Below are 26261 nucleotides of genomic sequence, written 5' to 3' on the forward strand. Positions count from 1 at the left end.
GGTTACTTAAAATTAGGCAGCGCCGTTTCCAAAATTGCAAAAGAGGAAAGGAGTTCAAAGCGACCGTTTTTTCGGCATTTATTTTAACCCCCTAACGGAACAACTATCATCTGTTCGCTTTTTTTTTTTTTTTTCTGCTACCATTTTTGGCACACACATCGCCTAGTTTCAGCCACTCGCTCTGCCCACCGAACCACTGAATCACAGTGGGCATAAATTGAAAGGACCCTTTTTTAGGGGAACTGTAGAGTGTGTGGGGGGGCTCTTTCCCAAGAGGGAAATTCATGGGTACATGAGTATTTAATATATTTTGCAAACGAACCACGCCACAAATCGAGACAAAGAGAGAAACACACCGCTCAAGGGATGTGTGATGCCCCCCTTGTTAGAGGCCGTTTCACCTTAACACATTTGCCACTTCACCTTCACGGACCATTTCGAACGGGGAACGAATATGCAGACATGAGCACTTGCTTACATGCACACCTACAGGCCTACTCTGATGCATTTAGCTTTTCCAAGCTAGGTCCAACTCTCCGCAGCTGAGATAGGGGTGCTGTCAGATTTTCTTTTCCCTCCTTTCACAAATGTAGTCGCCCTGTGGGCATGTCAACTGTGCAGTGCGTTAAAAAAAAAGGAAAAGCAGTTGACGTTAATGTTAGGCGTTTAGGGTTCCCCCTTTTCAATGCCAGGGAGTTTAACTGTACGCCCTGTGCATCTCCCCCCCTGGGAGTGGTGAATTATAAAAGTGGCTTCTTTCCTTTTTTTCTCATGAAACCAAGCAACAGGTTAAAAATATAAAGTAAAACAAGGTAAAATAAAACAACGTAATAACGAAATGACGTAATAACGTAATAACGTAATAACATGGTAGGGGGGGAAATCGGCGTAGGGCTAGCGTTGCTCAAAATGGAGATGCTCCCACAGGCGTGTAGAATGGGGCCTCCCTTTTCACGACGTTATCATCTTGTAAACATCCGATTGGCAATTTTTTAACCTTTCAATAACGCCCTTATCGCAGAAGCTCAGGCGAAATGAATGCTTAAAGCATTTGTATAGCTCTTCCGTGTGCGGTAGGCATTCCCGAGAGATCCTGTGAAGAGGGGGAGACAGGAGTTGTTTTTTTTTTTGGGGGGTGTATGCAAAGGTGGCGTAGAAGTGCTGCTACCCTTTCGTTCATTTATTTATTTTTTATTTTTTATTTTTTTCGCTGCTCACATTTGCGTTGTCGTGTTTATCGCCCTGTCCAGGTCGCTGGCGCACTTTTCCTTCGCGTTGCTGCTGCGCCTGTTCGCCTGCATGCACATTTTGTAATCGTTGTAGTCTTTGCGGGCTGCCAACGTGTTCTGCGGACAGCAAAAAAAGGGAAAGGAGAAAGAAAGAAAAAAGAAGGGAAAAAGATGGGAAAAGGAAAGAAAAAAGAAAGAAAAAGGAAACGAAAAAGAAGGGAAAAAGAAAGGAAAAAGAAAGAAAAAAGAAAGGAAAAAGAAAGGAAAAAAACAATGTGAGCATACGTTTTATAGCTTGTGGGGCGATATCGCCGACTTGAAGATGGACGTACACAGTCGCGCCAGATCGAACGTATGCCATTCTCTCTTTGTTGCGAGCCAATGCAGGGGTACGCTGTCCCTTCTTGAAAAGGTATCAGCAAATGTGCGTAAGCCTTCAGAGGTACGAACATGTCCGCCTATTACGTCCATTCAGGCATTCACTTTTACGCATCCCCTATTTCGCAATTTAAAAATTTATTCCAATACGCTGCGAACTTACCACACTCATCTTTTCTCTGTTCCACGGAACAAACTCACGCCCAGGGTAAAAATGGCCAAATTATTGCTCGTTAGTATATATGCACTGCTTAGCCTATTCGCCCAAGCGCTAACTGCTGGACGTTTAAGAGCACAATGATCCCCAAAATATCAAGATCGGAGGTTTGCATTCCTTCTGTGAAAATGTTAAATGTACAAAAAAAAAAAAGTTCGCACGTCACGTAAAAAAGGGGGGAACGAAAAAGGAAAAAAAAAGTTATATTAGCTAGTTGAGAAAAAAAAAAAAACGGAAAAAAAACACCTGACCCGTTAAGGCAAAATTTGCTTTAAATTTACCAACTTATTTTTAACCCATTTGTTCACGCATGTTTGCTATTTTTGCTCGCTTCCCTCTTAGCGAACGAAAAACCGTTGTGTAGGAGAAAACAAAAAAAATTAAAAATGGAGCTATTCGCAAAATTGTAATTTTTTTATTTACGTAAAAGGGGGCATGGCCCTCCATTTTCGAAAACGCGAATTTATTTTTTCGTACGCAGGGGAAGGAACTAATTCCCCCGACAACGGGGAAAGTTGCGTGCTCACGCATGAACGGTACGGCTCTCCGTACACATACATACCTACACGCATGTGTAGTTAACTCGCGGCATACTCGAAATAGTATTTCCTTGTGAACTCCTCAAGTTCGCGCGGCTAGTTACGTCCCCGTTGCCACACACATTTTTATATAACCTTTCAAAATGGGTCCACATATTGGATGGGGTGGATATGCAAATGGGCCTGTATGAGCTATACTGACCTGAACCTGCCAGGAATTTCCATTTCGTGATCAGCGAGTGGATATAAAAACAAAACAGAACATAATAAACTCGACCTACTTCACCCCTCGTACTGCGGCCTCACCCACAACCCTATTTATTACCCTCCTTGTAGGATGTCAAAAACGTGAGGGAATTTTTATTCACCTTTTTCAGCTTCTCCTCCATGCACTTCTCATAATTCTGCAAAGGAGTGAGGAAAGACGAAAAAATAAGTTTCACCTTTTTTTTTTTGCGGCCAAATGTCAGAAACGGTGGTCAAGATAAAAACTGTGTTTCACATTTTAGCAATCATTCCAGTCTGTACATCAAGCTGGAGCTCATATCCTCATGCCATGTTTTTAAAAAAAAAAAATGCCTTACTATTTTTAACGGTTGGCACTGATTTAAGCCGTCGCTGGTGGCCTTCTCATTTCCATGGGGTTGCAAATTTTCGTTCAGGCACTTGAAAAATTTGTCTGACGTGGACTCGCACCCTGTTCGCGTAAAGTGGGTAGTAGGTAATTAGGTGAGTGAGTATATGTACAGGCATAAGCACACATGGGCTCAAGCACTTTAACGGTGTGTGCGAGCAAATGATCCGATTTTTTAAAGACGCATCCGGATGCAAAGAAAAAAGAAAAAGGAAAATTTTTTTTTTTTTTCCAAATCATTGTAGTACATACAACTGTGATTTATGCTTTTAAAAACTGCTCGAATGTGCTTATGTGTATGTGCATATGTGTATGTGCATATGTGTATGTGCTTATGTGTATGTGCTTATGTGTACTTTTAAAAGTTAAAAAAAAAATTCGAATGGTGAGTACATAAGCACGCATTCGGCTATTCAATACTTGCCCATTCGTCATTTACACATTTGTATCTGTGCACATATAATGAGGTGAAATATAACACGGGGATGAAAAGAGTGGAGGCACAAAAAAGGGTTGGCATATGAGTATGCGACGAAGAAAAGACTGTGTGTGTCAAAAACGATTTCACAAAGGTGTAATACGTTATGGTGCTTTCGAGCGGGGGTGACCAATTAAAGTACTTTTACAAAAATGTCAACGGCTGGGCAATTTAGCAAAACGCTTAGCAGTTGGGCGGTTTCACAAAATTACGAACCTTTTAGGCAGTATGCGTAAAATGCAAAAACATAATTTTGGATCATCGAAATTGGGAAGCCTAGGAGGACAAAACTGCCCAACTGCGGTCATGTTTAAAAAAAAATTGAGCATACACAAAAAAAAGGTGGAGTAATCAGGAAATAAATGCAAAAATAAAAAAAGCATACACATTTGTACATATATATATTTATATATGTACATCATAAACGTGGCATCCGGGAGCCAAAAGAAGTGATAAAAAGAAGTGACAAAAAAAAGTGACCAAAAAATGACAAACATGGCAAACAAATGACAAAAAAGGCATCACCAAAAAGGCATCACCAAAAAGGCATCACCAAAAAGGCATCACCAAAAAGGCATCGCCAAAAAGGCATCACCAAAAAGGCATCGCCAAAAAGGAGTCAACAAAAAGGAGTCGAAAGCGCATCAAATGAGCGTCAAAAAGTGTCAAAAAATGGCGATAAAGCAGCATCATCGAAATGTAAGCAACAAAGTGGGCACGAATCATCAGTGGCGTCTCGCTGGGTAGCGCAGTAGGGTCCGCATAATGACAACAAAGCGAAACGAAAGTGTGTCAAATGAATCAAGTGAGTCAAAAGAAATGCCCAGCGAAATGGTAAAACGTGTAAAATGCGTAAAGTGTGAAACACAGCGAGGAAAAGGTAAACGCAAAAGGGGTAAAAAGGCAAAAAGCGCAGAGAGCGCGAAAAAGGAAAAATCACCGTAACATGTTTTTCAAAAGAATTCACTTGGACATATCATAATTGCTTTTTCATAAAAATGCCCAATAGGACCAAGTGTTCTTAATTTTCGTGCGGCTCGAACGGCGCATAACAATAGGGTACGCAGCAATCGAGTTTTGTGCAAAACTTTCGAACTTCTCTGCTTCGGTATTTTGCCTTTTTTTCATTTGGACGTTTTCTCATTTGGCGCTTTCCCATTTGGCGCTTTCCCATTTGGCGCTTTCCCATTTGGCGCTTTCCCATTTGGCGCTTTCCCATTTTGTTGCCTCCCCATTTGGGCACTTCCTCATTTTCGGGCGTCCTTTTTCTTAATTCTGCAATTAAGTACTTTTTTTACTTAAGGACAATTTAAAAACGTAATTTTTGCATCCCCTGAAAGGGAGGAGTCCATATGGACATGGATCTTTTGCAATTCTAACAAATAATCAACATATAGAAAAAATAAACAAAATTAAATTTCGCAGTTTTTCGTAAAAAGGAGAGAAAAAAAGAAAAAAAAAAATAAAATATAGAGTAAAAAAAAAAAAAAAAAAAAAAAGGCAAGAAATAAGTCAATACGAAATGGATGCGGACGATTAGGAACGAATCGGAAATGCATTTGTTTATCCCTCTTTTCCCATCTGCAACAAAGAAGCACTTTCTTCCTACTCGTTTATTTGCATACTCGTACGTGCGCATGCAGAGTGACGCATATTCTTTTTCGAATTGGCTTTATTTAAATCTGCGCTTCGTCTGGGGGGGAAAATAATTCACGCGTCAACCGGAAATTCTCTCACTCGTCGACGATGGTAAAAGAAAAAAAAAAGATACATAAATAAATATATACATAAATATATATATACCCTAGGCGAACTGTTAAGCAAAAGTGCCCACTGCAGCTCCAGAGGTGTGTAAAAAAAAGTCCGTCTCTTCCATTTCTACATGGATGTATGTTCTTAAATGCATGTAGAGTTTCGCCTTTCCGGCGTTTTACTTGTTTTTTTTTTTTTTTAAATTGGACAAAGCCATGCGTTTAGGAAAATTGCGCAGGCATATGGATGCTCATCGCAGAGGTTTAAAAGTAACCGCAAAATTGCGCAAAGTTACGCAAAGTTACGCAATAATGAAACGAATTAATTTGTGACGAAATTGAGAAAAATGGAACGAGTAACGGATTTCTTATAAGCGCTCCGCAGGCTGCTCTGCTGGAAGGAATTAATTTCACGCCTTATGTGCTCATGGGTGAAAGCAGCGGAGGGACTGTACACATTCGCACGCATTTTATTTAACAAGTGTTTATGTAGAAAGGGCGCAGTTGAAGTAGTACCATCCAAGTCAGTACATGTGCAAATTGGCGAATGCACAAATGTGTAAGTGTGGACTAGTACTAAATCATGCCCTTCGCGCATTGTGGACATAATTTGATATCCCCCATCGATGATCATTTCTCACTCTCTCTCTTCTCATGTGAAACACGAAACGTTTCCTTTTCTCAGCACATTTTGCTCATTCTGGGAAAAAAGGAAGCCACATCGTGTATCAGTGAAGTTTATGCGATTTTCTTTATGTACGAAAACTATACTCGCTTTGCAAACAAAATTACAAACAGTGTAGGAAAGACAAACAGGTGAGTGTTTCTTCTCCTGGAGGTAAAGCTCACCATTTATGAAAAAATTAAAAAAAAAAAAAATTCATATTTTTGCCTGACCGGTTAAGGTAAAATGAGCACTTCCTTGCCTGATAATTCGGGGGAACATATGGCTAGCTCGGATGGGAAAAAAAAAAAAAAAACACGCGATGTAAAGGATGATGGGGGGGTTAAGCAGTGCCCCCCAGGTGGATTCCCTGTGGAGGAGGCGACAAAAAAGCGGGAAAGAAAAAGGGAGAAAAAAGAAAAAAAAGAAAAAAAAGAGAAAAAAGGAAAAAAAGGAAATTTCCAAACTACCCCAAATAGCCAAAATATCGAAAACAGTGAAAGCAGCCCCAATGGCCCACACAACATTCGAGCCATTGAAGGCGCAGAGGACCGCTATCAGAAGGATCAGAAGGAACAGAACGAACAACTCGTTGAGGGCGAAGAGGCAGCTGACCTAACGACACGAATAGAGGTCCCCAGGGAGGATCCCCACACAAATCAAAGTTTGGAAAAAAAAAAGGAAAAAAAGAAGAAAAAGAAAAAGAAGGAAGGGGAAGGTGACGAGGAAGAGGCTGATGGGGAAGCTGAAGAAGAAAGACAAATACCCAAAGCGCAGGAGGTAACAAAAAAAAAAATGGAGCGACAACACGAAGTAGACATAAACAAAGTGAACAGCGAAACAGAGGAGGAAAAAGATGCCCCATCAAATGGGGAGAATAACGTTGAAGATGGAGTTCCAGGGACAGGAGGCTACATTATACGTGAGAGAGACCTTGAAGAGGGTATCACAAGTACACCTTGCAAAGGGAATAAAGAGAGTGCGGAAATCAAATCCACCAGGAAGGAAACGAAAGGGGGAGGAGAAAACCATAGACTCCATAGTAGCAGTGCCAGTTGTGGCAGTGATGCACATGAACAGGTGCAGGTAAAATGCAACCAAGGGGATACACAGCTGGACGAAGCAGAGATTCATATTGGACAAAAAAAGGAGAAGGAATTACAATGTGGAGGAGAAGAATGCCACAAACAAGAAAAAGAAAATAGGGACATTTCGGAAGGCCAGCTAAATGGCGCGGGACAATGTGCAGAGGGCGCACTCCTCGAAATGGAGACCATGCATAGCTTAAGGGATAGCGAGAAAAAAGGGGAAGAGAGGAAAAAGAAAAATAAGAAAAAAAAAGAGGGCTCCACGAAGAGGGAGTCCAAAAGGAGCAAAAGGGGGAAAGCTAAAGAGAAAGGGAAAGAGGCCGAGGAGGAGAAGGACAAAGAGGCCGAGGAGGAGAAGGACAAAGCGGCCGAGGAGGAGAAGGACAAAGCGGCCGAGGAGGAGAAGGACAAAACGATCGAGGCGGAGACGGACAAAACGACCGAGGCGGATAACGAATCCGAGCAGGCGAAAGAAAAATCCACTGAAAAAAACGAAGAACTACTTGTCGCAGCAACGGGCGAGAGGGTACCATCAGAGGGAGAAGTTCAAGAAAGCGTGGAATACGCAACTGACTCAATCGCAAGGATTATTAGCAAGGAGGAGAGCGACTCGAACAGGGGGGAAACGCCGAGAGGAGGCTCCTTACACAAAATGTGCCCTTCGAACGGTGTGAAGCATCTAGGTATAAGAGGGACTCCACTGTGCGTTAAATGCTGAGCAGTGAATGAGGGTGTGCACGCAGCTGATTAGGAATCTCGTCTATTAAGTGATGGCTCTTGGAGAGACACTCACCCAAGTAGAACATCCCCTCGTCTGGAAAAAAAAAATAAAAAAAATACACAACCCCCTTTTTTTTTTTTTTTTTTTCCTCCCCCCCGCCTTACCTGCTTCCTTGCAATGTTAGAAACCTACGAAAGCAAAGTATGTGTGGCGAATTCCTTTCACGACATATCGAGTCCTACATCTGAGAACGAGGAGATCCAAGAGGGAAACTACAAGGGCGAAACTGGCAGCTACGGGGAAAATAGGAAAAGCTTTGACTTACTGTCCTACATCGAAAATGGAATTAAAAATTATGTACATATGCTAAAGGAAGAAAACGTGGAGATATACGAAAGAAAATGCGTTAAGGAGATGATATCCTTTCACAAATTAAAATTAAAATATTTAAAAAAAAAAAAAAAATTAAGCAAAATATACACGTGGAGAACTCCGCATCAGATTGTGGATCGCACATATCACGCAGCACTTCCGAGGAAGACAAGGAAGAAATAATTAGAAATTTTGACCGCTTCGATTCTTTCACTTGGGGTCAGGCAGACGAAGGCAGTGTCAGTAGTGATACTACACATAACAAAGGTACGAATAAAAAAAGCGAAAATGAAAATGCCGACATGGGAAAGAAATCGAGTAAAAGTAAGAACCGCTGTTCTAAGCAGAAACGCTGGGGTAGAGAAAATGACCAACTTGGCACCACCCCATCGGTGCACGTGAAGAGGAAGGAGACGAAGAAGATGAAGAGGCGAGGTGCGAATAAAAGTTCCGACGAATCGAGCCCCGGCAAAATGGACACGAGTTCTTCGAAGGACATGGGAGTGGAAAGTCAGTTGGAGGAATTGGGCTGCGCGGAGAGTTCGAGGCGAGAGTGGGTTCCCCCAAGCAACGGGGCGGAGGTGAAAAGGGAGTGCCAAAACGCCACGCTGCAGAGTAAAAGCCTCTCCACGCTGCAGAGTAAAAGCCTCTCCACGCTGCAGAGTAAAAGCCTCTCCACGCTGCAGAGTAAAAGCCTCTCCACGCTGCAGAATAAATGCCTCGCCACGCTGCAGAATAAATGCCTCGCCAGCCCGAATGAAGACCTCGAGAGGGGAGAAATCCCAAGCAGCAAAAACGTTTTCGAAGCGTTGTTCCACTTTTACGCAAAGGATAAAGGAAACACTAAACGGAATATAGAACCGGAAGGAAAAACGAGCGAGGTGAATTGTTACACGAAAGGTATGGACCTTGAGCTATTTTTAAATTTCGCCAAACATTATAAAATTATAAAAAGTTTATTAACAAAAAGTGAGTTGGAAAAAATATTTTTAAATGAAAGCAAAGGAAATGAATACATCCAAGGAAGACAGTTCCAGAAGGTACTAATGGTATGTGCACAAATAGCATTTACCAAACCACCACATAGGGTCAATTTCACAGACACCAAAAAAATATTCCAGTGTTTGGTTACATGGCTTTGTAACAACGCACCTGAGCAACAAAAAAAAATTATTTTAAAAAGTTGCCAGCTAGCCGATGCTTCCATGTTGACGGAAAATGGAAAAACAGCCGAATCGAAAAAGGCTGACGTGAAAAGCTCATCGTTGCGAAATAAACAATACTCCATTTCTGTGAAGGATAAAAGTAAGAAGACACCCATAAATAACATTGTACTAACCAATTCGCAAAAATTTGAAACGCCATCGAAGAAGTTGGAGAAGGCGAAAATTTTCCGCTACAACACGAGTATCAATTTGCGCAAGTAGTGGTGCGAATTGGGGAAAGGCCATCCATCTTAGGGTTAAGGAATCTCCCCATATTTTGCACCTCCAGAAAGTTTTTATTTTTTACCTGTTCCAATTTGTTAAAATTTTTTACCTTAACACGTCATGTGTCTGATGAACGTTCGCTTTCATTTTGAAGAACTCCTGATTTTTTTGTATTTTGAAATTTTTTTTTTAACCTTTTAATTTTTTTTTTTTTCGTAAATGTCAAATTTGGCACTCTGCCTGTGTGCAGGTATCTTAGCGGGCGCAGTCCGTCCTTACTTCCCAACATGGTGTCCCACTTTGACACAACCCGACGCTGCTCAGTAATCTGCGCCGTTCCTTACAAACGTGGACTTCCCACGTGTGTGCGAACGATTGAGAAGGAAATGAGTTGATCAAAATGGAAGGGCTGAATTACAAAAAAAAAAAGTACACCTCTAGGCAAAAAAAAAAAATGTAACTTTCTTGCGCTGTTCCAATAATGTTTTATAAACAAATGGATGTGTAGAGGAAAAAATGCATCCAGGACGGAAAGCAAAACGTCCACGTTAGGAGGAGTTAAAAATGGGTACACAAAACAGTACTACAGATTAGGGGATACGGACTACGTACTACAGACGCGACTACCACATGAGCGTGTGCGACATCGATGTGGCTCCTACAAATTGCGAAAAAGGGATGAACGTCCCAATACAAAAAAAAAAATTACCTTTCGTGTAATTTGCTTATGTCATCGAATAGCAAGCGCTCCTCTGTGATGACCTTGCCTGCAGGTACGGTGAAGGGGCGAAGAGGAGACAAAAAATGGGCTCACGTTTTTTTTTTTTACATGAACGGTTCAGGTGAAAATGGGAAAATAAGCGGAAAAAAGGGGATTTTTTTTTTCTTTTTTCACATGAACGGTTCAGGTGAAAATGGGAGCACGCGCGGGTGGAGCTTTTTATTTTTATTTTTTCTCTTTCGAGTGCCACAACGCCGCTCAGCTCCATGGAGTACCTAAATGTTTATCAAAAATTGCAACCAGGGCGGATTCCTCATCGGGTAAAATCTGCGAAGAGGGGAGAAACACGTAGACGCGTTGTGTAAATGATCGATTAACAGATCGAAGGCGTGGATGAACAGGTAAAACGCAAGCGTATATTATGCATATATTCATTTGTATGCGAAGTACCTGCTTGACCTCCCCGCGAAGGCCCCTGTACTGCCCCCTCAGGATCAAAACGTCCCGCCCGATTTTTGGTATAACCGTTTGGAGCTGCTTTTGATGAGCAGAAGTTTTTTTTTTTTCGCTGTTGTTCAGCTGGATTTCACATTTATTCCTTTCGTCAGACGAGACCGAAACGATGACACCCTTGTTGTTACAGTGTTTGTGTTTCCTGTCGATTATTTTAACTACGATATTTTTGCATAACCAGGAGTACTTACTACTGGGGAAATTTGTTTTTTCGTCTTTTTCATGTTGCTTCGCTTCGATTTCGTTGTGGCTATTTTGTTGATTTTTTAAATTAGCAGCTGTGTTCGTTAACCTTTTCTTTGCCTCGTTTTCCAGAAGGAGAAGTTCGATGGATGACAGGGGTCTTTTCTTTGCCGCACCCTTGGCTACATCATTTTCTACCGCGCACTGCTTGTCTGGCAAAGCGTCCGCCACCTTACCCTTTCCTTCTTCCCCCTTGCTCAGTGCCTTGGCTATGAGTACATTAACACCAGCTTTAGAAGCACTAGGATCCCTTCGCGTAGCTTTAATAGAAGATATGACAATTTTTTCATCAGTTTTTTTATTCAGTCCTGTATATTCTGATTTGATAAATTTCCCCGTTTTCTTAGCCTCTTCAATAGCTTCATTAATTTTTTTTTCTTTCAGTTCTTCATAAGAGTATTCGATTTTTTTCCTTTCCTCAAAAGCTTTTTCTCTTTCGATTTTTTCCCTATCGATATATTCTAAATACCACCCCCTTTCCGTTTCTTCAATTTTGCATTTCCCTGTCTTCCCAAGGTACAGTACAAAATCGGTAAGAGTGACCCACACGGTGGCATTCATATGTATGTGTGTTTTATCGCTAATCATGTTGGTGTAGACAGTGTTAGCCAAAATACGCGTACGACAATATTTGGTTTTCATTAATCGCATAAATTCTTTTTCGAACATGGAGGAATATTCATCCATGAATTTATTTGCGTCTTGGCAGAATATCTGCATTTGTCTTTGGTGTGTTTCCGACAGTCTGTGGCATTTGAATCCGTTTTCGTCTCTGCACTGCTTTTCGCACATTTGGCAATACCACTTTAGCTTCTGAAGGCCTTTGGCCTTCATTTTGTTCGCCAGCCATTTTGGCGTCCCCGGCTCGGCGCGCGGCATGGTGAGTGCCTGCCCGGTTAAGCGATTACCCGGTTGGGCCGCTAGGCAGTTTCGTTTCTCTGCGCTGCGTTGCTCCTTCGTTACGCCGCTCTTTCGTTGCGCCGCTCCTTCGCTGTGCCAAATGGGGGGAAACTGCCAGCACGCGGGGGGGCTGTACTCGCGTGTACATGCAGACTCAGGGTTTACATTGCACGTTTATGGGCCCCTCGGTTGGGCCCCCTTGGCATGTCTCACCCCGGGTTATTCAACTTTGGCTCTTTCTTCTCTCCTCGTGGAATCCCATTCGGGCGGCTCACTGGCCCTTTTCAACTTCTGCTCCTGCGGTTTTGCTTTGCTGCGTCAACTCGGATCGGCGGCGCCACATCCCCGTACGTCCCGCTGGTTTGCTCACCATTCGGCACGCAGAGTTCGTCATGCATAGTTCGTTTCGCATCGTTCGTCACGCATAGTTGGTTTCGCATAGTTCGTTTCGCATAGTTCGTTTCGCATCGTTCGTCACGCATAGTTCGTTTCGCATCGTTCGTCAATCCTGTTTGCGCTATCCTCTTGGCGCCAAAAGGCAGTTTTGTTAAAAAGAACAAGCGGGGAAGTGGCACCGCGCTTGGCTTGCCGGCCAAAGAGCAGAAAAAAAAAAAGCACAGGGGGGCGCCAAGTGGAAGCGAAACGAAAGAGAAAAAATCCCCGCATGCACGTACACGTTTAGTAATACTCACAGCTTGCCCAATTTACCAAGGCAAAAAAAAAAGTAATTTCCAGTTTTTCTCGAAAAAGCACATCCTTGTTGGCATCCTTTTGTTGGCATCCTTGTTGGCATCCTTGTGGGCCAACTTTAATCACGCTTACGATTTAGTACAATAGGCACTTGCCGGAGAATTCGCCAAGCGAGCAGGGCAGCAAATCAGGTTCAAATGGACTGCGGACAATGAAGTGGGATCAAAAGGGGGTACGCGCATGTAGCGTTGAGTGGAACAACTCCCAAATGAGGACACACCTTCTGCCAGATATGCGACGAGTGAGTTTTCTCCACATGTGAGAAAGTACGTACGTGGGCATATACGCCGCTTTGCACTCCTGTGAATGTCGTGGTTGACAAAAAAGAAAAAAACGTGCCGGAGGGATCGCTTTCGGAGAAATCACCCCCGGAGTGATAACTCCGCCAGCCAACCGCGTACCAACGGGGTATCCGGCTGGGAGCGCAGCCAACCCTCCTTGTGGAGAATAACGATGGGCTACCTAACCAAAATAGCCATCCCGTTTATTCTTCTAATGATAAGTGATAACGTGCCATTTGTGCGAAGCTTTTTTACCTCAAGCGGTGGTGGCGAAATGGCCCAGAGGGGTGGAAGGATAAGAAGAAACGACTGTTACCACGTATCGAAATGGAAGAAAGGCGCAAGGGAGGTGCTGCTAAATAGTGTTGCAAAGGCACAGGGGGGGAGTCCGTTGGGTGGCCCCCCCGTGCTAGATGGGGTAGACAACAAAGTGGAGGGCAGAAGCTGTAGTGATGACCGTGCAGGTTTCCGCGCTGGGGATAGCACTGGGGGCGGCAATGGGGACGGCACTGGGGACAGCACTGGGGACACCCCTGGAAGCTGCGCAGCGGGGCTGGACCTCTTCCAGAATGACTGCCTACAACTGAAGCAGTGGTACCTAGGACAGGAGGTGCGGGAGAAGTGGAAGCAAAAGCACGTCGAAAATGTTCGCTGCAACTACGAGAAAGTCCTACTAAACAATAAGTACAACGAACTGTTCAACATGTACAGAAATATAAAAAAAAATAACGTGGAAAATTACAAAAAGAGAGTTAAAACAAACAGAATAAATCCAGTCATCTATGTAAAAAAAAGGCTAGTCTCAGCAACAGCAAAGTATATTAAAATGTCATTCATGAAAACGAGGAAAATTCTTTGGAAAATCAGATACATGCCAATAATCAAAGCTTTCGCATTTCTCTACTACTACGGCACCAATAAATACACAGTCAATATCTACAAGTGTATAAAATCGTGCCTCTTTAACGCTATTAACAAATATGGGCGCAATAATATTAAGCCCGTTTTTCACACGCTGCAGGCTAACATGGGTGGGTACACCAAAAAAATTAATATCCGAGCAAAAGGGAAAACGGACATCATACGCGAGCCGCACACGCACATTCGGGTGGTGCTCGAGGTGTAGTAACCACAGGGTCAAGCGGTGATGCGGTGATGCGGTGATGCGGTGATGCGGTGAAGCGGTGATGCGGTGAAGCGGTAAAGCGGTCAAGAGGGGGAAGGACCCTTCGGGGATAATCTCCCCATGTGGTTATCCCCCCTCTTGACCGCTTCACCGCTTTGCCGCTTCACCAATGGACCCCTTTTTTTTGTTCACCTTTTTTTAAGTTATCTGACAGCCTGAATGGTTTGATGCAAAATGGGGAAGACGCTAACTTGGGATTTTTTTTTTTTGGCGTCCAAAGGAGGTACCCCCTTCTCCATAGTCTTGCTCATTTGTGCTTTCCACAGGGGAGAGATCCCATTTGTTTGGCTCTCCCCTCATCGAAACCGCTTTCTCACGGGGATCCACCACAGCGGGTCCGGTACACCTCCGTCGCTCTGCACATGGACCAGCTGTGAATATCCCCAATTTGGTTCATCAAATCTTCGCAGTTGTTGGAGATGGTCTGTGGAGTGAAGGACTCCAGGACGTCTGATATTATGGAAGCAATATCGAAGTAGCCAATCTTGTTATTCAAAAATAGTTTGTTCGCCACCTCATTGGCTGCATTGAGGACAGTTGGGTAGAAGTTACCTTTTCTACCTGCATGGTAAGCAAGCTTGATACAAGGGAAATGGTCTAGTGAGGGGGAGTAAAACGTGAGGGGAGATGTACTAGCCAAGTTAAGGGATGGTAATTCTGTAGCAATTCTATTAGGCCAACTTAAAGCAAACAGAATCGGAATCTTCATATCTGGGTAGTACATTTGACTTATGACAGATTTGTCGATAAATTCGACACACGAATGGAAAATACATTCTTTATGCACTACGATCTCGATATCATTATAATCTACGTCGAAGAGAAAATGAGCTTCAATCACTTCTAGACCCTTATTCATCATGGTTGCAGAGTCGATGGTTATTTTGGGTCCCATTTTCCACTTAGGATGTTTGAGAGCATCTACGGATGTTACTTTTTTTAACTCATCAAGAGAGACATTTTGAAAGGGACCACCTGAGGAGGATAAAATTATTTTCTTTATTTGATTCACTTTGCAAAAGTTATCCTGAAGACATCGTGTCCTTAATACCTTGTTATTATCCAAGCATTGGAAGATGGCACTGTGTTCGGAGTCCACTGGGATGATGCATGATTTTGTATGACTTGTTAATAATTTTTTGAGAAAAAATCCAGCAGATACGATAGACTCCTTATTCGCTAGTGCAATAATTTTATTATTTTTAATTGCATAAATGGTTGAGTATAATCCATGGAAGGAGTCGATCCCAATTACAACCTTATCAAGTGTGCTACTTCTGCACATTTGTTTCATGCCATCATCTCCCACTAGTATCTCTGGGTTGTAACCTCTTATGTTTTTTAACAATAATTTTAACTCTTCGTATTTGGACTCATCGTGGATACATACATACTTTGGTAAAAACTCCCTTGCCTGTTCATACAGTTTTTTTACACTCTTGTTAACATACAGGGCTTCCACGTTGAACCGCTTCTTCATTCGGTTGCACTCACGAATGATGTCCAGCGCGTTCGTGCCGATGCTCCCGCTGCTCCCGAAGATGGCCACATTGATGGGAGGCGCCTCACAGTCGCTGTTGGCGCTATTGGCGGTGTTGGCGGTGTTAGCGGTATTGGCGGTATTGGCGGCATTTACGCTGTTCGACGCACTTACGCCGTTCGACGCATTCACGCCACTCGCCGCTTTTACACAATGCTTGGTCCCATATGCGAGGTCCCCCCGCTTCTTAAATTTTATCCGCCCAGACCACCTCGCCTGTTTCACCCCACCATTTTGCAGGCCCCCTCTTTTCATATTTATTATGTACGCCCTTTTCCTCTCACCCTGTGCGTGCCTCCTCACGCAAATACTCCCTCCTTGTCGGGCGTACACACGCCCAGCCCTCCTTTCCTGCATGCCAACGAGCAACAACAGGGTGTGCAAAAAAATGGACCCTTTCATTTCTGACTTGGTCATTCCTACTGCGTCAAAATGGGCCCTTTCATTTCTCGCTTGGTCATTCCTACTGCGTCAAAATGGACCCTTTCATTTCTCGCTTGGTCATCCCTACTGCGTCAAAATGGGCCCTTTCATTTCTCGCTTGGTCATTCCTACTGCGTCGCTGTGGGGCGAGTCCTCTATGACGTAGCCAGGGTGGGTGTGCAGCTGGCCAGTTGCGTCCTCCTTACTGCCTCGACAAAGCGGGAGAGTCACCTCGGCTGTGCGGTCCAACGTGATCTCTACGCATCTTTTTTTTGCCCACAAAGCAGGGGAAGCACAATTGGTACATTACCTTGTGTTAAAAAAAAAATTCCCACAATGTGGATGATTAGTTAGGGCTTCACGTTATACGGATAAATAGGGAGGAGAGCCATTTCCAAAAGGAGAGTTTTTTTTTTTTTCCCCACTCCTTTATAGTGCATAAATGGAGCAGTTACGATGGAGTGGCTATAATGCATCGGTACACGGGAGAGTAAATTTACCATCGTGTGATGGTTCGCTTGGGGATCCCCATCGTGTAAGGCCCCCCGAGAAAAAAAGCAACCCCCATGTTGATCGCACAGTCTGGCAATCTTGTAAAATCGCCACCACACCGATGCACTCCCTTTAATGCTCGAGGACAATACCTTTGTGGTGGTGCCCCTACAAATGGGACTCCAGCGGCAGGGTCTACAAAGATAAGATGCCCGATGAGGGGAGAACTACTATGCACATTTTTCTCTGTCAAGGAAAAGGGAGAAGAGTCATTTGAAACTGCCTCTATGTGCCATCCCCCTAACGAACGTAACTACCGTAGGAGGAATGCAGTTGCTCCCTTGTTCCCATCTAGCGCAATTACAAAAAATGGGCTGGAAATAAATGGCGCCATCTGACTATGGGCAAAGAAATGAGAGAAGCCCCGCCACGCTGCTCACAGAATTAGAAGCCATTAGAAAAGCGACACGTTCGAATGAGTGTTACGGAACAGTCAAACGGAAAAAATAAAACGGAAAAAATGAAACGGATAAAGTCAAACGGTATAAGTCAAACGGAACAAGTCAAACGGAACAAGTCAAACGGAACAAGTCAAACGGAATAAGTCAAACGGAATAAGTCAAACTCCAAACGCCGTGATGAAGCGGCTTAGTTTGACCCTTTAAAAATGGGTACCCCAATTTGCACGCTCATAGAATCATGCATACATACTTGCACCCAACCCTGAGATGCGAAGCAACGAGGAAGAGAGTGCGCTTTTGGGTAGGAGCTGCTGGGTGGTAAAACTAAGGAAAATCGCTTCCCCACTACCCATACCCGTCAGAGGACATGGCGAAATCGCACCAAACTGTGCAAGCGCTGTTTATGTACCGAGACACGCTGGGAAAGGGAATCGAAGAAGAAGCTGGAGACACGCCGTCCACCGCATTACGATCAGACGCACCGTCCACCGCATTATGGTAGGACGTATTCATCCCACCACTAAAGACACTCGCCATTATATCAACCTTGTTGCTGTTATTTTCGTAAAAGCGTCTCGTGCCAGACCCTGTTAAAAGGAGAGGATACGTAGGATGCACATCTACAGAAATGACTGGAGAATATTCATTAATTTGTTCCCTGTAAATGAGTTTATTATCTCTCAAATGGTAAACGTTTAAATAGCCAAAGGTATCACCACTGATGAGGAGGAAATCTCGATATACATCAAACAAGTATTTCTGATTAGTCAAAGCAAATCTTTCCCATTTTTGTACATACTCTGTATTTTTTCTCATGTCATAACGGTAAATAAATGATCCATTTCGACTTCCACTAAGGAGAGAAAATTCATCTATCCATTTTATACAAGTTATTCCATTAGATTTCATTCTATCAACTTGAAATTTTAAAATAAAATCATTTTTATGATCACAGTTATCCGCATAAAGGTATATACAGTCATTGTAATCTCCAACAGCATACATAGTATTTTTCCCATATCCTTTTTTTTTATAAGTCATGGTAGATATAATACCCTTTTGCCCTCTCCCTCTTCTTGTACTTAAGATACGATTTTCGTATACTTCGTTTGGTTTTGCAAAATCGAATACTTTGATTGACTTATCGTTTGTTCCACATAGAAGCCAGTTTCTGTCTGGGTGGAAACATAACGAATAAGAGTTACATAACTCTTGGCAGTGGTTGAACGTTTTGAAAGACATGATAGAGGACCCATCATATGCGCTGTACAGACATACAGGGCTGCCTTTAGAAGACACTGCAAAGAAGCATGTGTTGCTATTGTTCCAATCAAAAAAGGGGTAAAATTTGCAATCGTATATATGTTCGCCCAGCTGCATGCAGATCCAGCTCTGGTTCCTTTTCTCCTTCTCCTCAGCGTCCATGCGTTCGTACTCCTCATGTAGTGCCCTTAGCTGTGCGTGCCCCTCTCCACTGCCGCCGTTACTGATGCCGTTGCGGATGCCGTTACTGCCATCGCTACCCATACCGCCACCGCCACCGCTTCCCACACCGCTGCCCTTACTTAACGCATTTAACAATAACAAGTCCGTGGCGAAGAGTCTCAAATAGTTGCTGTTCGAAATGGTGTAGTAGCAACTCCCATCGCTGTTAAATTCGCACTGCTTCAGGAATTCATTTTTCCTTTTTATTTTTTGTCTTTTCTTTGCAGGGGTTCTCCTACTGGCGGGTTTATTCGCGAGGGGATATCCTTCCCTCAACTCGCTCTTTCTTCGGGGTGCGCCTGAGGGAGGCCCTCCACTGGGATGCCCTCCATTGGGATGCCCTCCATTGGGATGCCCTCCATTGGGATGCCCTCCATTGGGATGCTCTCCATTGGGATGCTCTCCATTGGGATGCTCTCCATTTGGATGCACTCCATTTGGATGCTCTCCATTTGGATGCCCTCCATTGGGACGCCCTCCGCTGGGACGCCCTCCGCTGGGACACCCTCCGCTGGGATTTTCCCCTCCCTGGTAGTAGTACTCTGCACATTCGCGTTTTTCTCCCTCCTCATGAGCATTATTCCCCTGCTGATGGCCCGCGCAACAGCAACTTGCATGGGTCCTCTTTCCGGTCCTCCCACTTCCAACCTCACCAACCTCACCAACCTCACCACATGACGATGACGATGTCGACGTGTCCCCGTCGATGCACTGCGTTTCCCCTGACTTCCTAAAACTGTCAATTGGCTCATAATCAAAGTTGTAAAAATCTGCGTACGGTACTTCTTGCACAATGTAGAACACCTTCTTCTTCATCTGAGTTTCTCCTCTGTGAGTTTCTCCTCTGTGCGTTTCTCCTCCTCTGTGCATTTCACAGGCCTGCTTGTCGTTCGAGTCCACATGTGTGTTTTCCTCCTCCATTATGTTTTTTTTTTTTTTATATATATTTAACAAGTTACACCGCTTGCTCAGCGTTATTTTAATTTTTTCTTGAGTTTGAAGAAATCCTTCGCAACTGTGGGGGAGATTCCTCCTCATAAATTGCTTCCCTCCCCCCAGTAAAACCCTTCGTTCTTTTTTTTTTATTTTCTCTTGCTACCCCATTGGAGAGCTAAACAGAGTGAACCCCACATGTGCCGCGTTAAAAAAGTGGCTCTTAAAAAAATGGCTTTGCAATTTGCTCAGGTGGAAGGGGAATCCATTTTTCTTCCCTGACCCACTTTCTTCAAGTGAGAGAGCTGCCCTCGTTTAAGTGCTCACCTGAGAGGGGGGGGGGAAAAGGCGCGCTTCTTTCCTTTGTACTTATATTTCGCCTTGTCTCAATTTTATGGATTGCTTCCCTTCATTTTCCCTTGGAAGGAGCCAACCGGGATGGGTCCACCAAATGTGATCCTCCCCTCTTGATTATTTTCTTCGTTTCTCTCCTGTGCCACCTTCCCCTTCCACAACAGAGCATATAATAATCGCTACGAAGGGAGGTCCCCCAAATGTATATGCAACGGTTGAGGTTGCTCACGTTTTTTTGTTCTTTTTTTTCCCTCCATGAAAATGCCTGCATGGGGGGGAGATGGGACGCCAAATGGTGCACGGCCAATCGGGGAAACAGCAAAGTGGGTTTCACGCGCAGCCATCAAATCACAGCCACCCATCAGGGGATGCCCAAACGGGTAAATCGTTCACGTTCACACGTGTAGATACGCTTGTTCTGATGCGCTTCTGTACCGTATGCGTCTCCCGCAAGGAGGTGCGGTAAAATGCTGCCGCGGTTCGGGGGGCACCCAGGACTCGAATCAAGTTAAACCGCGTGCTCTTCATTTGGAGGGCCCTTTTTCCACGCAAAAGAAAGTCCCAATTTTTGCGTTAAGCACGCAAAGGAGGATCTACTGAGGAAAAGCTCCCCTGATAAGTAGCCTTCACCCCTTTGCAGATGTGGGGGGAGATATACACAGCCGCGAGTTCTGTCGCGTCCGCCAAGGGAGAGTTAACGGGTGTAGCCCCCCTCAAAGCGCGATACCACCGCAAAATGCGATACCACCGCAAAGCGCGATACCCCCGCAAAACGCGATACCCCCGCAAGGACCCTTGCCTCCAATTTCGCACTTCTTCAACCGTTGGGGCGCTTCCTTTTACTCACTCGTGACTGACTACTTCCTTCCAGCTGTTCAACGGGGGAAAAAAAAAAAAAAAAAAAAAAAAAAGTAGTGCCGCCTACCCCCGCACAAACGCATGAACACACATGACACGGAAATAATGCAAAATGGGAAGAGGCGCAGGAAAAGAAGAGGGTCACTTGCTGTTGCCACTGCGTCCCCCGCAGTGACGAAGGTGGACAGCAGACGTGGCACGTTGACGGGGGAAGCAAACGAAGCAGCGGGAAGGAAAGCTCCTCCCCCAAAGGGTAGGCAACATAAAGGGGAAGAAGGAGAAGAAGGAGGAGAAAAAAAAAAAGAAAAAAAAAAAAAACGCAAACACAAACAAAAACGCGAACGAGTTGGAATGTATGGCCTACGTGTACCTTCTAATGGAATACTTTTTTGAAAACAACGAAATGACCATTTTCACAGAAAATTTTTACTTGCAAGAAAATGTGCTGTCCATAACGGAGGCCCTTATTGGGCATATCTTGTGGGTATATGATAGAGGGAAAAAAAAATTATATGGCTCTAGGATAACCGAACTAGAAGCATACAACGGAACTGAAGACAAAGCATCTCATGCATATAATAATAAAAAGACAAACAGGAATGCAACTATGTTTGGGAAAGGAGGAGTCAGTTACGTGTACCTCTGCTATGGTATACACAACTGCTTAAATATAGTTACAAATGGGGAAAATACGCCCGATGCGATTTTGGTCCGATCGTTGGAGCCGTTTTATGGTACCGACGGTGTCTTACTTAACAGGTATGAAATTCATTCTGGGGGGTCCATGTTGGGAAGGGACTCTCCGGGTCGTGCTGTATGCGCGGTGAAAGGGGAAGGGGGGGGCATACCCATTGGCTGCTCAGATGAACGTTCTCACCAAAAGAGCAACTACTGCATGGATAAAGAGAAGCTCCAAAGGATTGACTCAGTAAAGTCCATCTTGAAATCGATAAGTATGAAAAAATTGGTCAAGGTTAGCAGTGGCCCTGGGTGTGTAACCAAGTGCTTAGATATTACGCGGAAGGATGATAAGGCGAGTTTTTTTTCGGACCTTCCGCAATATTCAGGGGAGGGGAAGAAACTCACTTTGGAGGGTAAACATGTAGATGGATGCGCGCCGGGTGGTGATGCCACCCAGGTAGGGGGACAGGCGGGTACGGGGTGTAGTGCAGATCGTGCTGCGGATCGTGCTGCACACCGTGGCGACCTTCCAGAAGGGGCCCACCCAACCAGCGGAGGTAAAAACATAAGACCCGATCACTGCTCCACATGCAACATAAGCGATTTACAACAGAGTCGATTCTTCATTAGTATCTGTCCCAAGACAAGCCAAATTGTAAATTTTTACGAATCACTGGTTTCTCAAAAAGGGGGAAATGATAACTACATACAGGACGTGTACAGTCAGTACAAGTCCCACCTGCTAGATTATTTCAACTGCATGAAGTGGGACCAGGAGAAAATGGTCGTGCAAAGGGACAAACGAGTAGGAGTGGCCTATGCGGAGGAGGCTGCCCTGTATGACTACCGTTTTTTGTTAAAGGGCCATCCCTCCATTTCGGTCCTACCCAAGTGATGCGAAGATGCGATGATGCGGTGATGCGGTGATGCGGTGATGAGAAGCGGTTATTGGGCTGCGCCGAACCAGGGGTGAAGGCACACACTAGTATGGACACCACGCGAGGGGGTATCCCCCCCGGTATGCGCACAAAAGGGGATGTTTTATTGAAGCGTTTGTCACACCCCCGCTTCGAAGTAACAGCTGTCCCATTTTTGGTTACTCAACCTGGATGCCCACGCAGACCATACGTCACCGTTTTGCATGACCGTATAGCTAACCGTTCGTCTCTCCCTCCTTTTGACTGTGTCAATTGTTATATTTTATTTTGATTTTTTTTTTTTTTGTGCCTAATGGTGTTCCTTCCCCACGGGAAAAAGAAACAAAACGCTCGCACAGGGTAGTGGAGATATAGGAGGTACTCCAAGAGAGCCAGTATAGACTAGCCAACATTCCCGACAAAATTCTTCTCACGTTGGGCATGCAAATGTTACACTTGAAAAAAAAAAAAATAATAAAACGGGATGGTCATTCTGGTAGAGAAAACGTGAGAGTAAACCAGCCTGGACGCTCCACTGTGTGAGGGACGCTCAACTGCGTCATCGACTAGCTCATACATATGCCTTACACGCAAAAGAGCACACTAACGTGTGTAAATGTATTTTTACTCATTAGTGTACATAAGCCCCCCTCCCATTTGCTGCTCCGGAACGGGAAGGAGGTAGTCATGTCTTGTGGCGACACTGCTGGTTGAAGAGACGTAACGCTGTGGGGATGACGTTTTTGTATGAAAGGAATATAATTCCCACGAGGATGAGGAGGAAGCCGAAGGTCCAGGCGTAAACACACGAGGGTCTTTCCTGCGGGGGAAAAAAGGATCATATCTGCGGTTGAGACGAAGAAGTGGTAGCTGTGGGGGACATGACAGATGTACTACTGAGCGAGGAAGGGCCAGAAGGGGCGAGGAAAGACACCTTCCCCCTACCCCTCCGCTCAAATTACGTCGAAAATGGCCATCCCGTTGACCGCATTGAAGGATATATTTCCGAAGCTCTTCAAGGACACTACATGCGTGAGATTGTAATACTTTAACAAAAAAGGCGTGTATGTAATTTCAGCAAAGGAGCAAATGATTGTCAGTATAATGAGGAGAGCTACTTTGTAATTGAGAAAAAAATGACGTAAGGTCAATTGCTCGCTTAGCAGCACGGACACAAGTCCGATTAAGGTCGCTTTGGAGAAAATAGTCGCCAGGGATCCCATAATTCCTGATGAGACTGGGGAGAAGAAGAAGAAAAAATTCCCCCCCCTTCGCTTCGAATTTGGATCTTTATCCTTGCTCTGCATACTGGCATTGAATTTGGAGCTAAAGAGCTCACCTTCTGAGGGAACCCCCCTGTGCTGTCCACCAACCCATCCTGTGGAAGTACCTTCGCCCAAGTGGCCCACAGAAAGAAGTGCCACCACAAAGGCGAAGAACATCTCGCAACTGAGCAACATTATCGATTCACCTGTTACGAACAAACCCAAAACGGAGTCTAAATCTTTGATGATATTGTCACTACCAGAGTACACAGTGATTAATGTTAGACCCACGGTGGAAAAGGGGATTCCCACGTATAAGTAAACTGACTGCTGCTCCTTTAGGACAAATTTTTCCAGGAGCAATGAGCACATGAGTCTCACGCTGACGAAGCCGACCATCGACATGGGTAGAAATACATTACTGAATATGTTCAGTGCAGGGGCTATAAAGCTTGTGAGCGCTATTCCTAGGTAGAAGCAAACGTAGCTTTGTGTTCTTATGTTGGAGTGTGCACGTTCGACATCTGATGGCAGATGTGGGGGGGTGGAGTCCAGGCAGCGAGCTCCATTTTCGTGATCCATTTTGAGGGAGGAGCACCTCGTAACTTCTTCCTCGTCGCTGTATTTTTCCTTTTCCTCCAGCGTCCCCAATCCGGTTCCGCGCCCATTTTCACGCCCCCTTTCACGCCCCCTTTCACGCCCATTTTTGCTGAGCGAAGTCTCTGCACGCACTCCCCCTTCGTGCTCGGAGCTCGCCGTGTCGCCACTGATCCTGTCTACGAACCGATCGGACCGAAATGAGCAGTAATGCATTTTATCCCCACCAGGCACCCCCCCATTATTGGGACTTTCACTTTTAAAAAGCTTAGTCATTTTTTTGTGCGAAAAGCTTTTCATTATCATGTCGTTGTTATGAGGTCCCACAGCTGCATCATCCACGGGGGGGGTCCTTCCCCAATGGGGGGGAAGTCCCCTTGGTGGGGAATCATCACATATAAAATACTTCTTCCCTTCCATCCCCGTTTTGTTCTTCCTACAGTGACCATATAGAATGAGGAGTCTCTTCCATTCTCTCCTTTTTTTCCCATTGCATGAGGGGATGTAAAAAATACTTCGCTTGGGCTTCCCTAGCGTATGACAAGTCTGCCTTTTCGATAACCACAAGCACTTCTCCTTCCTTTTCACTTTTTTATTTATTCCCCTCGCTGAAATGTTGCTCCATTTGGGTGGATTCTTTTCCTCTCCGAGGTGACAACTAGTCGAGTGAACGTCCAATGTTTCGTTCTGCCACTCGGTAGATGAGCCATCACAAAATTTGGTCCACTTCGTTTGATAGTTCTCCCTATCGCCTTCTTCCCGTTTGTACTCTTTCATTGGGTTATTCGTTCGTTTTATGTAGGCAGTTTTTCTCGGGCCTATTTTTTCACCTTCTGAGGATTTATTAAATGGGGGAAAATAGCCCTGGTCTAAATAGCTACCATCTGGGGGTACCAAATTTACGCTTAACGATTTTTCCATGAGGCTGCCGCTTAGTCGGGCCTCTTCCCCATGTTCCTCTTCTTCCGCTTCTTCTTCCCCATCTTCCTCTACTTCTTCTGCTTCTTCTTCCTCTACTTCTTCTGCTTCTTCTTCCTCTTCTTCTTCTTTCCCAGCCTCTCCACCGTTGCGCCTTCCCCCGTTGCGCCTTCCCCCGTTGGTGCCACTCGAAGGGGTCCTCTTAGCCACTTGGTGCGCCCCGCCATCGCTGCTTTCTTTTACCCTCCCCTTTCTGTAGCAGATGCCTCCACTGATTTGTAGACTCCTTATCGAAATGTTTAAAAAGGAGTATTTCCTTTTCCTTTTATTTCCCCCCTTTTCTCCCCCTCCTCCTCCTTCCTCTCTTTCATCCCCCTCACTGGCGCTATCGCATTCGGTCGCCTCGAGAATCTTCTCATATTTTGAATAAATAATGTGGCTCTTCTTCACCAATGTGTTTCCAACTGCCTCTACAACGGAAACGATGGTGCTTAAGCATACCCCGATGGCGTGAATCCACGAGGAGTCCATCGCCGCGGCGGGAGGCAGCTCAGGGGGTCGGTCCAATGGGTCGGTGAAACGAAGAGACCTCCTTGCCGCTCGTTCAACCCCCCTATTGCAAAAATGGGGTCTTCTTCCCCGTAAAAAACACAGAAAAAAAATATATAAATAAAAAGAACGGTGCGCATGGCACGAGAAGACGTTGTGGGTAACACTTCACAGAGTCCGTTTCCACAATTTTTTTTTTTTTTTATCACTAACCGGGCAGGTAATACATACATGTATATGTGAAGAACACCAAACTGTGTAGCTGCTGGTTTTTCCTTCTTCCCACCCCCTCCACAACAATGAGGATAATGAAAAAAAAAAAAAAAGACCGAATTTGAAGGCATACGTTGCGTCTACATATGAACAGACCATCCGACGCTGTGTAGCCAATTTTTTATTTCAAAAAAGGATTTACACAAAATGCAGCTTTTACTTCTTCCCCTATTTGGAAGACTTCAAGAATTACCTGACCTGTTCATAATTTTGTACATTTGTCCAGTTCAAAAAAGTGTGAAGTTTTTTTTTTCCTTTTTTAGCTCAACATTTTAGGGGGAATACAACAATGTCATTTTTGCAGACGGGAAAAGGGAACTCCAGCGTTCTTTTGCTTTATTTTACTTTGTCTTATTTTGTCCTATTTTGTCCTATTTTGCCCGGCCTTGCCCGACTTTTCCCGACTTTGCCCTTTATTAT

General features: G+C 44.5%; 9 protein-coding genes across 9 annotated transcripts; 3 read left to right on the forward strand and 6 right to left on the reverse strand.

Annotated features, from left to right (window-relative positions):
• Nucleotides 1-951: 951 nt before the first annotated feature.
• On the reverse strand, nt 952-1307 carry PCYB_124720 (hypothetical protein; the record flags this gene model as incomplete). Its single annotated transcript, XM_004223805.1, has 2 exons — nt 952-1093; nt 1219-1307. The coding sequence occupies 2 exons, from the start codon at nt 1305-1307 to the stop codon at nt 952-954; spliced, it is 231 nt and encodes a 76-aa protein (XP_004223853.1).
• Nucleotides 1308-2679: 1372 nt separating this feature from the next.
• Nucleotides 2680-3060, reverse strand: PCYB_124730 (hypothetical protein; the record flags this gene model as incomplete). The annotated part of the gene is made up of 2 exons (XM_004223806.1): nt 2680-2767; nt 2948-3060. Coding segments are annotated over 2 exons (198 nt in total), but the record flags the coding sequence as incomplete, so codon positions are not given.
• Nucleotides 3061-6685: 3625 nt separating this feature from the next.
• Nucleotides 6686-9498, forward strand: PCYB_124740 (hypothetical protein; the record flags this gene model as incomplete). The annotated part of the gene is made up of 3 exons (XM_004223807.1): nt 6686-7661; nt 7884-8203; nt 8296-9498. 3 exons carry the CDS (start codon nt 6686-6688, stop codon nt 9496-9498), a joined length of 2499 nt encoding a protein of 832 aa, XP_004223855.1.
• Nucleotides 9499-10480: 982 nt separating this feature from the next.
• PCYB_124750 (hypothetical protein) lies at nt 10481-11857 on the reverse strand (the record flags this gene model as incomplete). The annotated part of the gene is made up of 2 exons (XM_004223808.1): nt 10481-10549; nt 10673-11857. The coding sequence occupies 2 exons, from the start codon at nt 11855-11857 to the stop codon at nt 10481-10483; spliced, it is 1254 nt and encodes a 417-aa protein (XP_004223856.1).
• Nucleotides 11858-13081: 1224 nt separating this feature from the next.
• PCYB_124760 (ribosomal protein) lies at nt 13082-14035 on the forward strand (the record flags this gene model as incomplete). The annotated part of the gene is made up of 1 exon (XM_004223809.1): nt 13082-14035. The coding sequence occupies one exon, from the start codon at nt 13082-13084 to the stop codon at nt 14033-14035; it is 954 nt and encodes a 317-aa protein (XP_004223857.1).
• Nucleotides 14036-14408: 373 nt separating this feature from the next.
• PCYB_124770 (1-deoxy-D-xylulose 5-phosphate reductoisomerase) lies at nt 14409-16037 on the reverse strand (the record flags this gene model as incomplete). Its single annotated transcript, XM_004223810.1, has 2 exons — nt 14409-14656; nt 14729-16037. 2 exons carry the CDS (start codon nt 16035-16037, stop codon nt 14409-14411), a joined length of 1557 nt encoding a protein of 518 aa, XP_004223858.1.
• A 1319-nt stretch (nt 16038-17356) lies between these two features.
• On the reverse strand, nt 17357-19417 carry PCYB_124780 (hypothetical protein; the record flags this gene model as incomplete). Its single annotated transcript, XM_004223811.1, has 2 exons — nt 17357-17598; nt 17728-19417. 2 exons carry the CDS (start codon nt 19415-19417, stop codon nt 17357-17359), a joined length of 1932 nt encoding a protein of 643 aa, XP_004223859.1.
• Nucleotides 19418-21044: 1627 nt separating this feature from the next.
• Nucleotides 21045-22217, forward strand: PCYB_124790 (DNA-3-methyladenine glycosylase; the record flags this gene model as incomplete). The annotated part of the gene is made up of 2 exons (XM_004223812.1): nt 21045-21735; nt 21856-22217. 2 exons carry the CDS (start codon nt 21045-21047, stop codon nt 22215-22217), a joined length of 1053 nt encoding a protein of 350 aa, XP_004223860.1.
• A 707-nt stretch (nt 22218-22924) lies between these two features.
• PCYB_124800 (hypothetical protein) lies at nt 22925-24521 on the reverse strand (the record flags this gene model as incomplete). The annotated part of the gene is made up of 2 exons (XM_004223813.1): nt 22925-23059; nt 23202-24521. 2 exons carry the CDS (start codon nt 24519-24521, stop codon nt 22925-22927), a joined length of 1455 nt encoding a protein of 484 aa, XP_004223861.1.
• Between the last annotated feature and the right edge of the window lie 1740 nt (nt 24522-26261).

This window comes from Plasmodium cynomolgi, chromosome 12, assembly GCF_000321355.1.
Source record: "Plasmodium cynomolgi strain B DNA, chromosome 12, whole genome shotgun sequence".
Lineage (NCBI taxonomy): Eukaryota > Apicomplexa > Aconoidasida > Haemosporida > Plasmodiidae > Plasmodium > Plasmodium cynomolgi.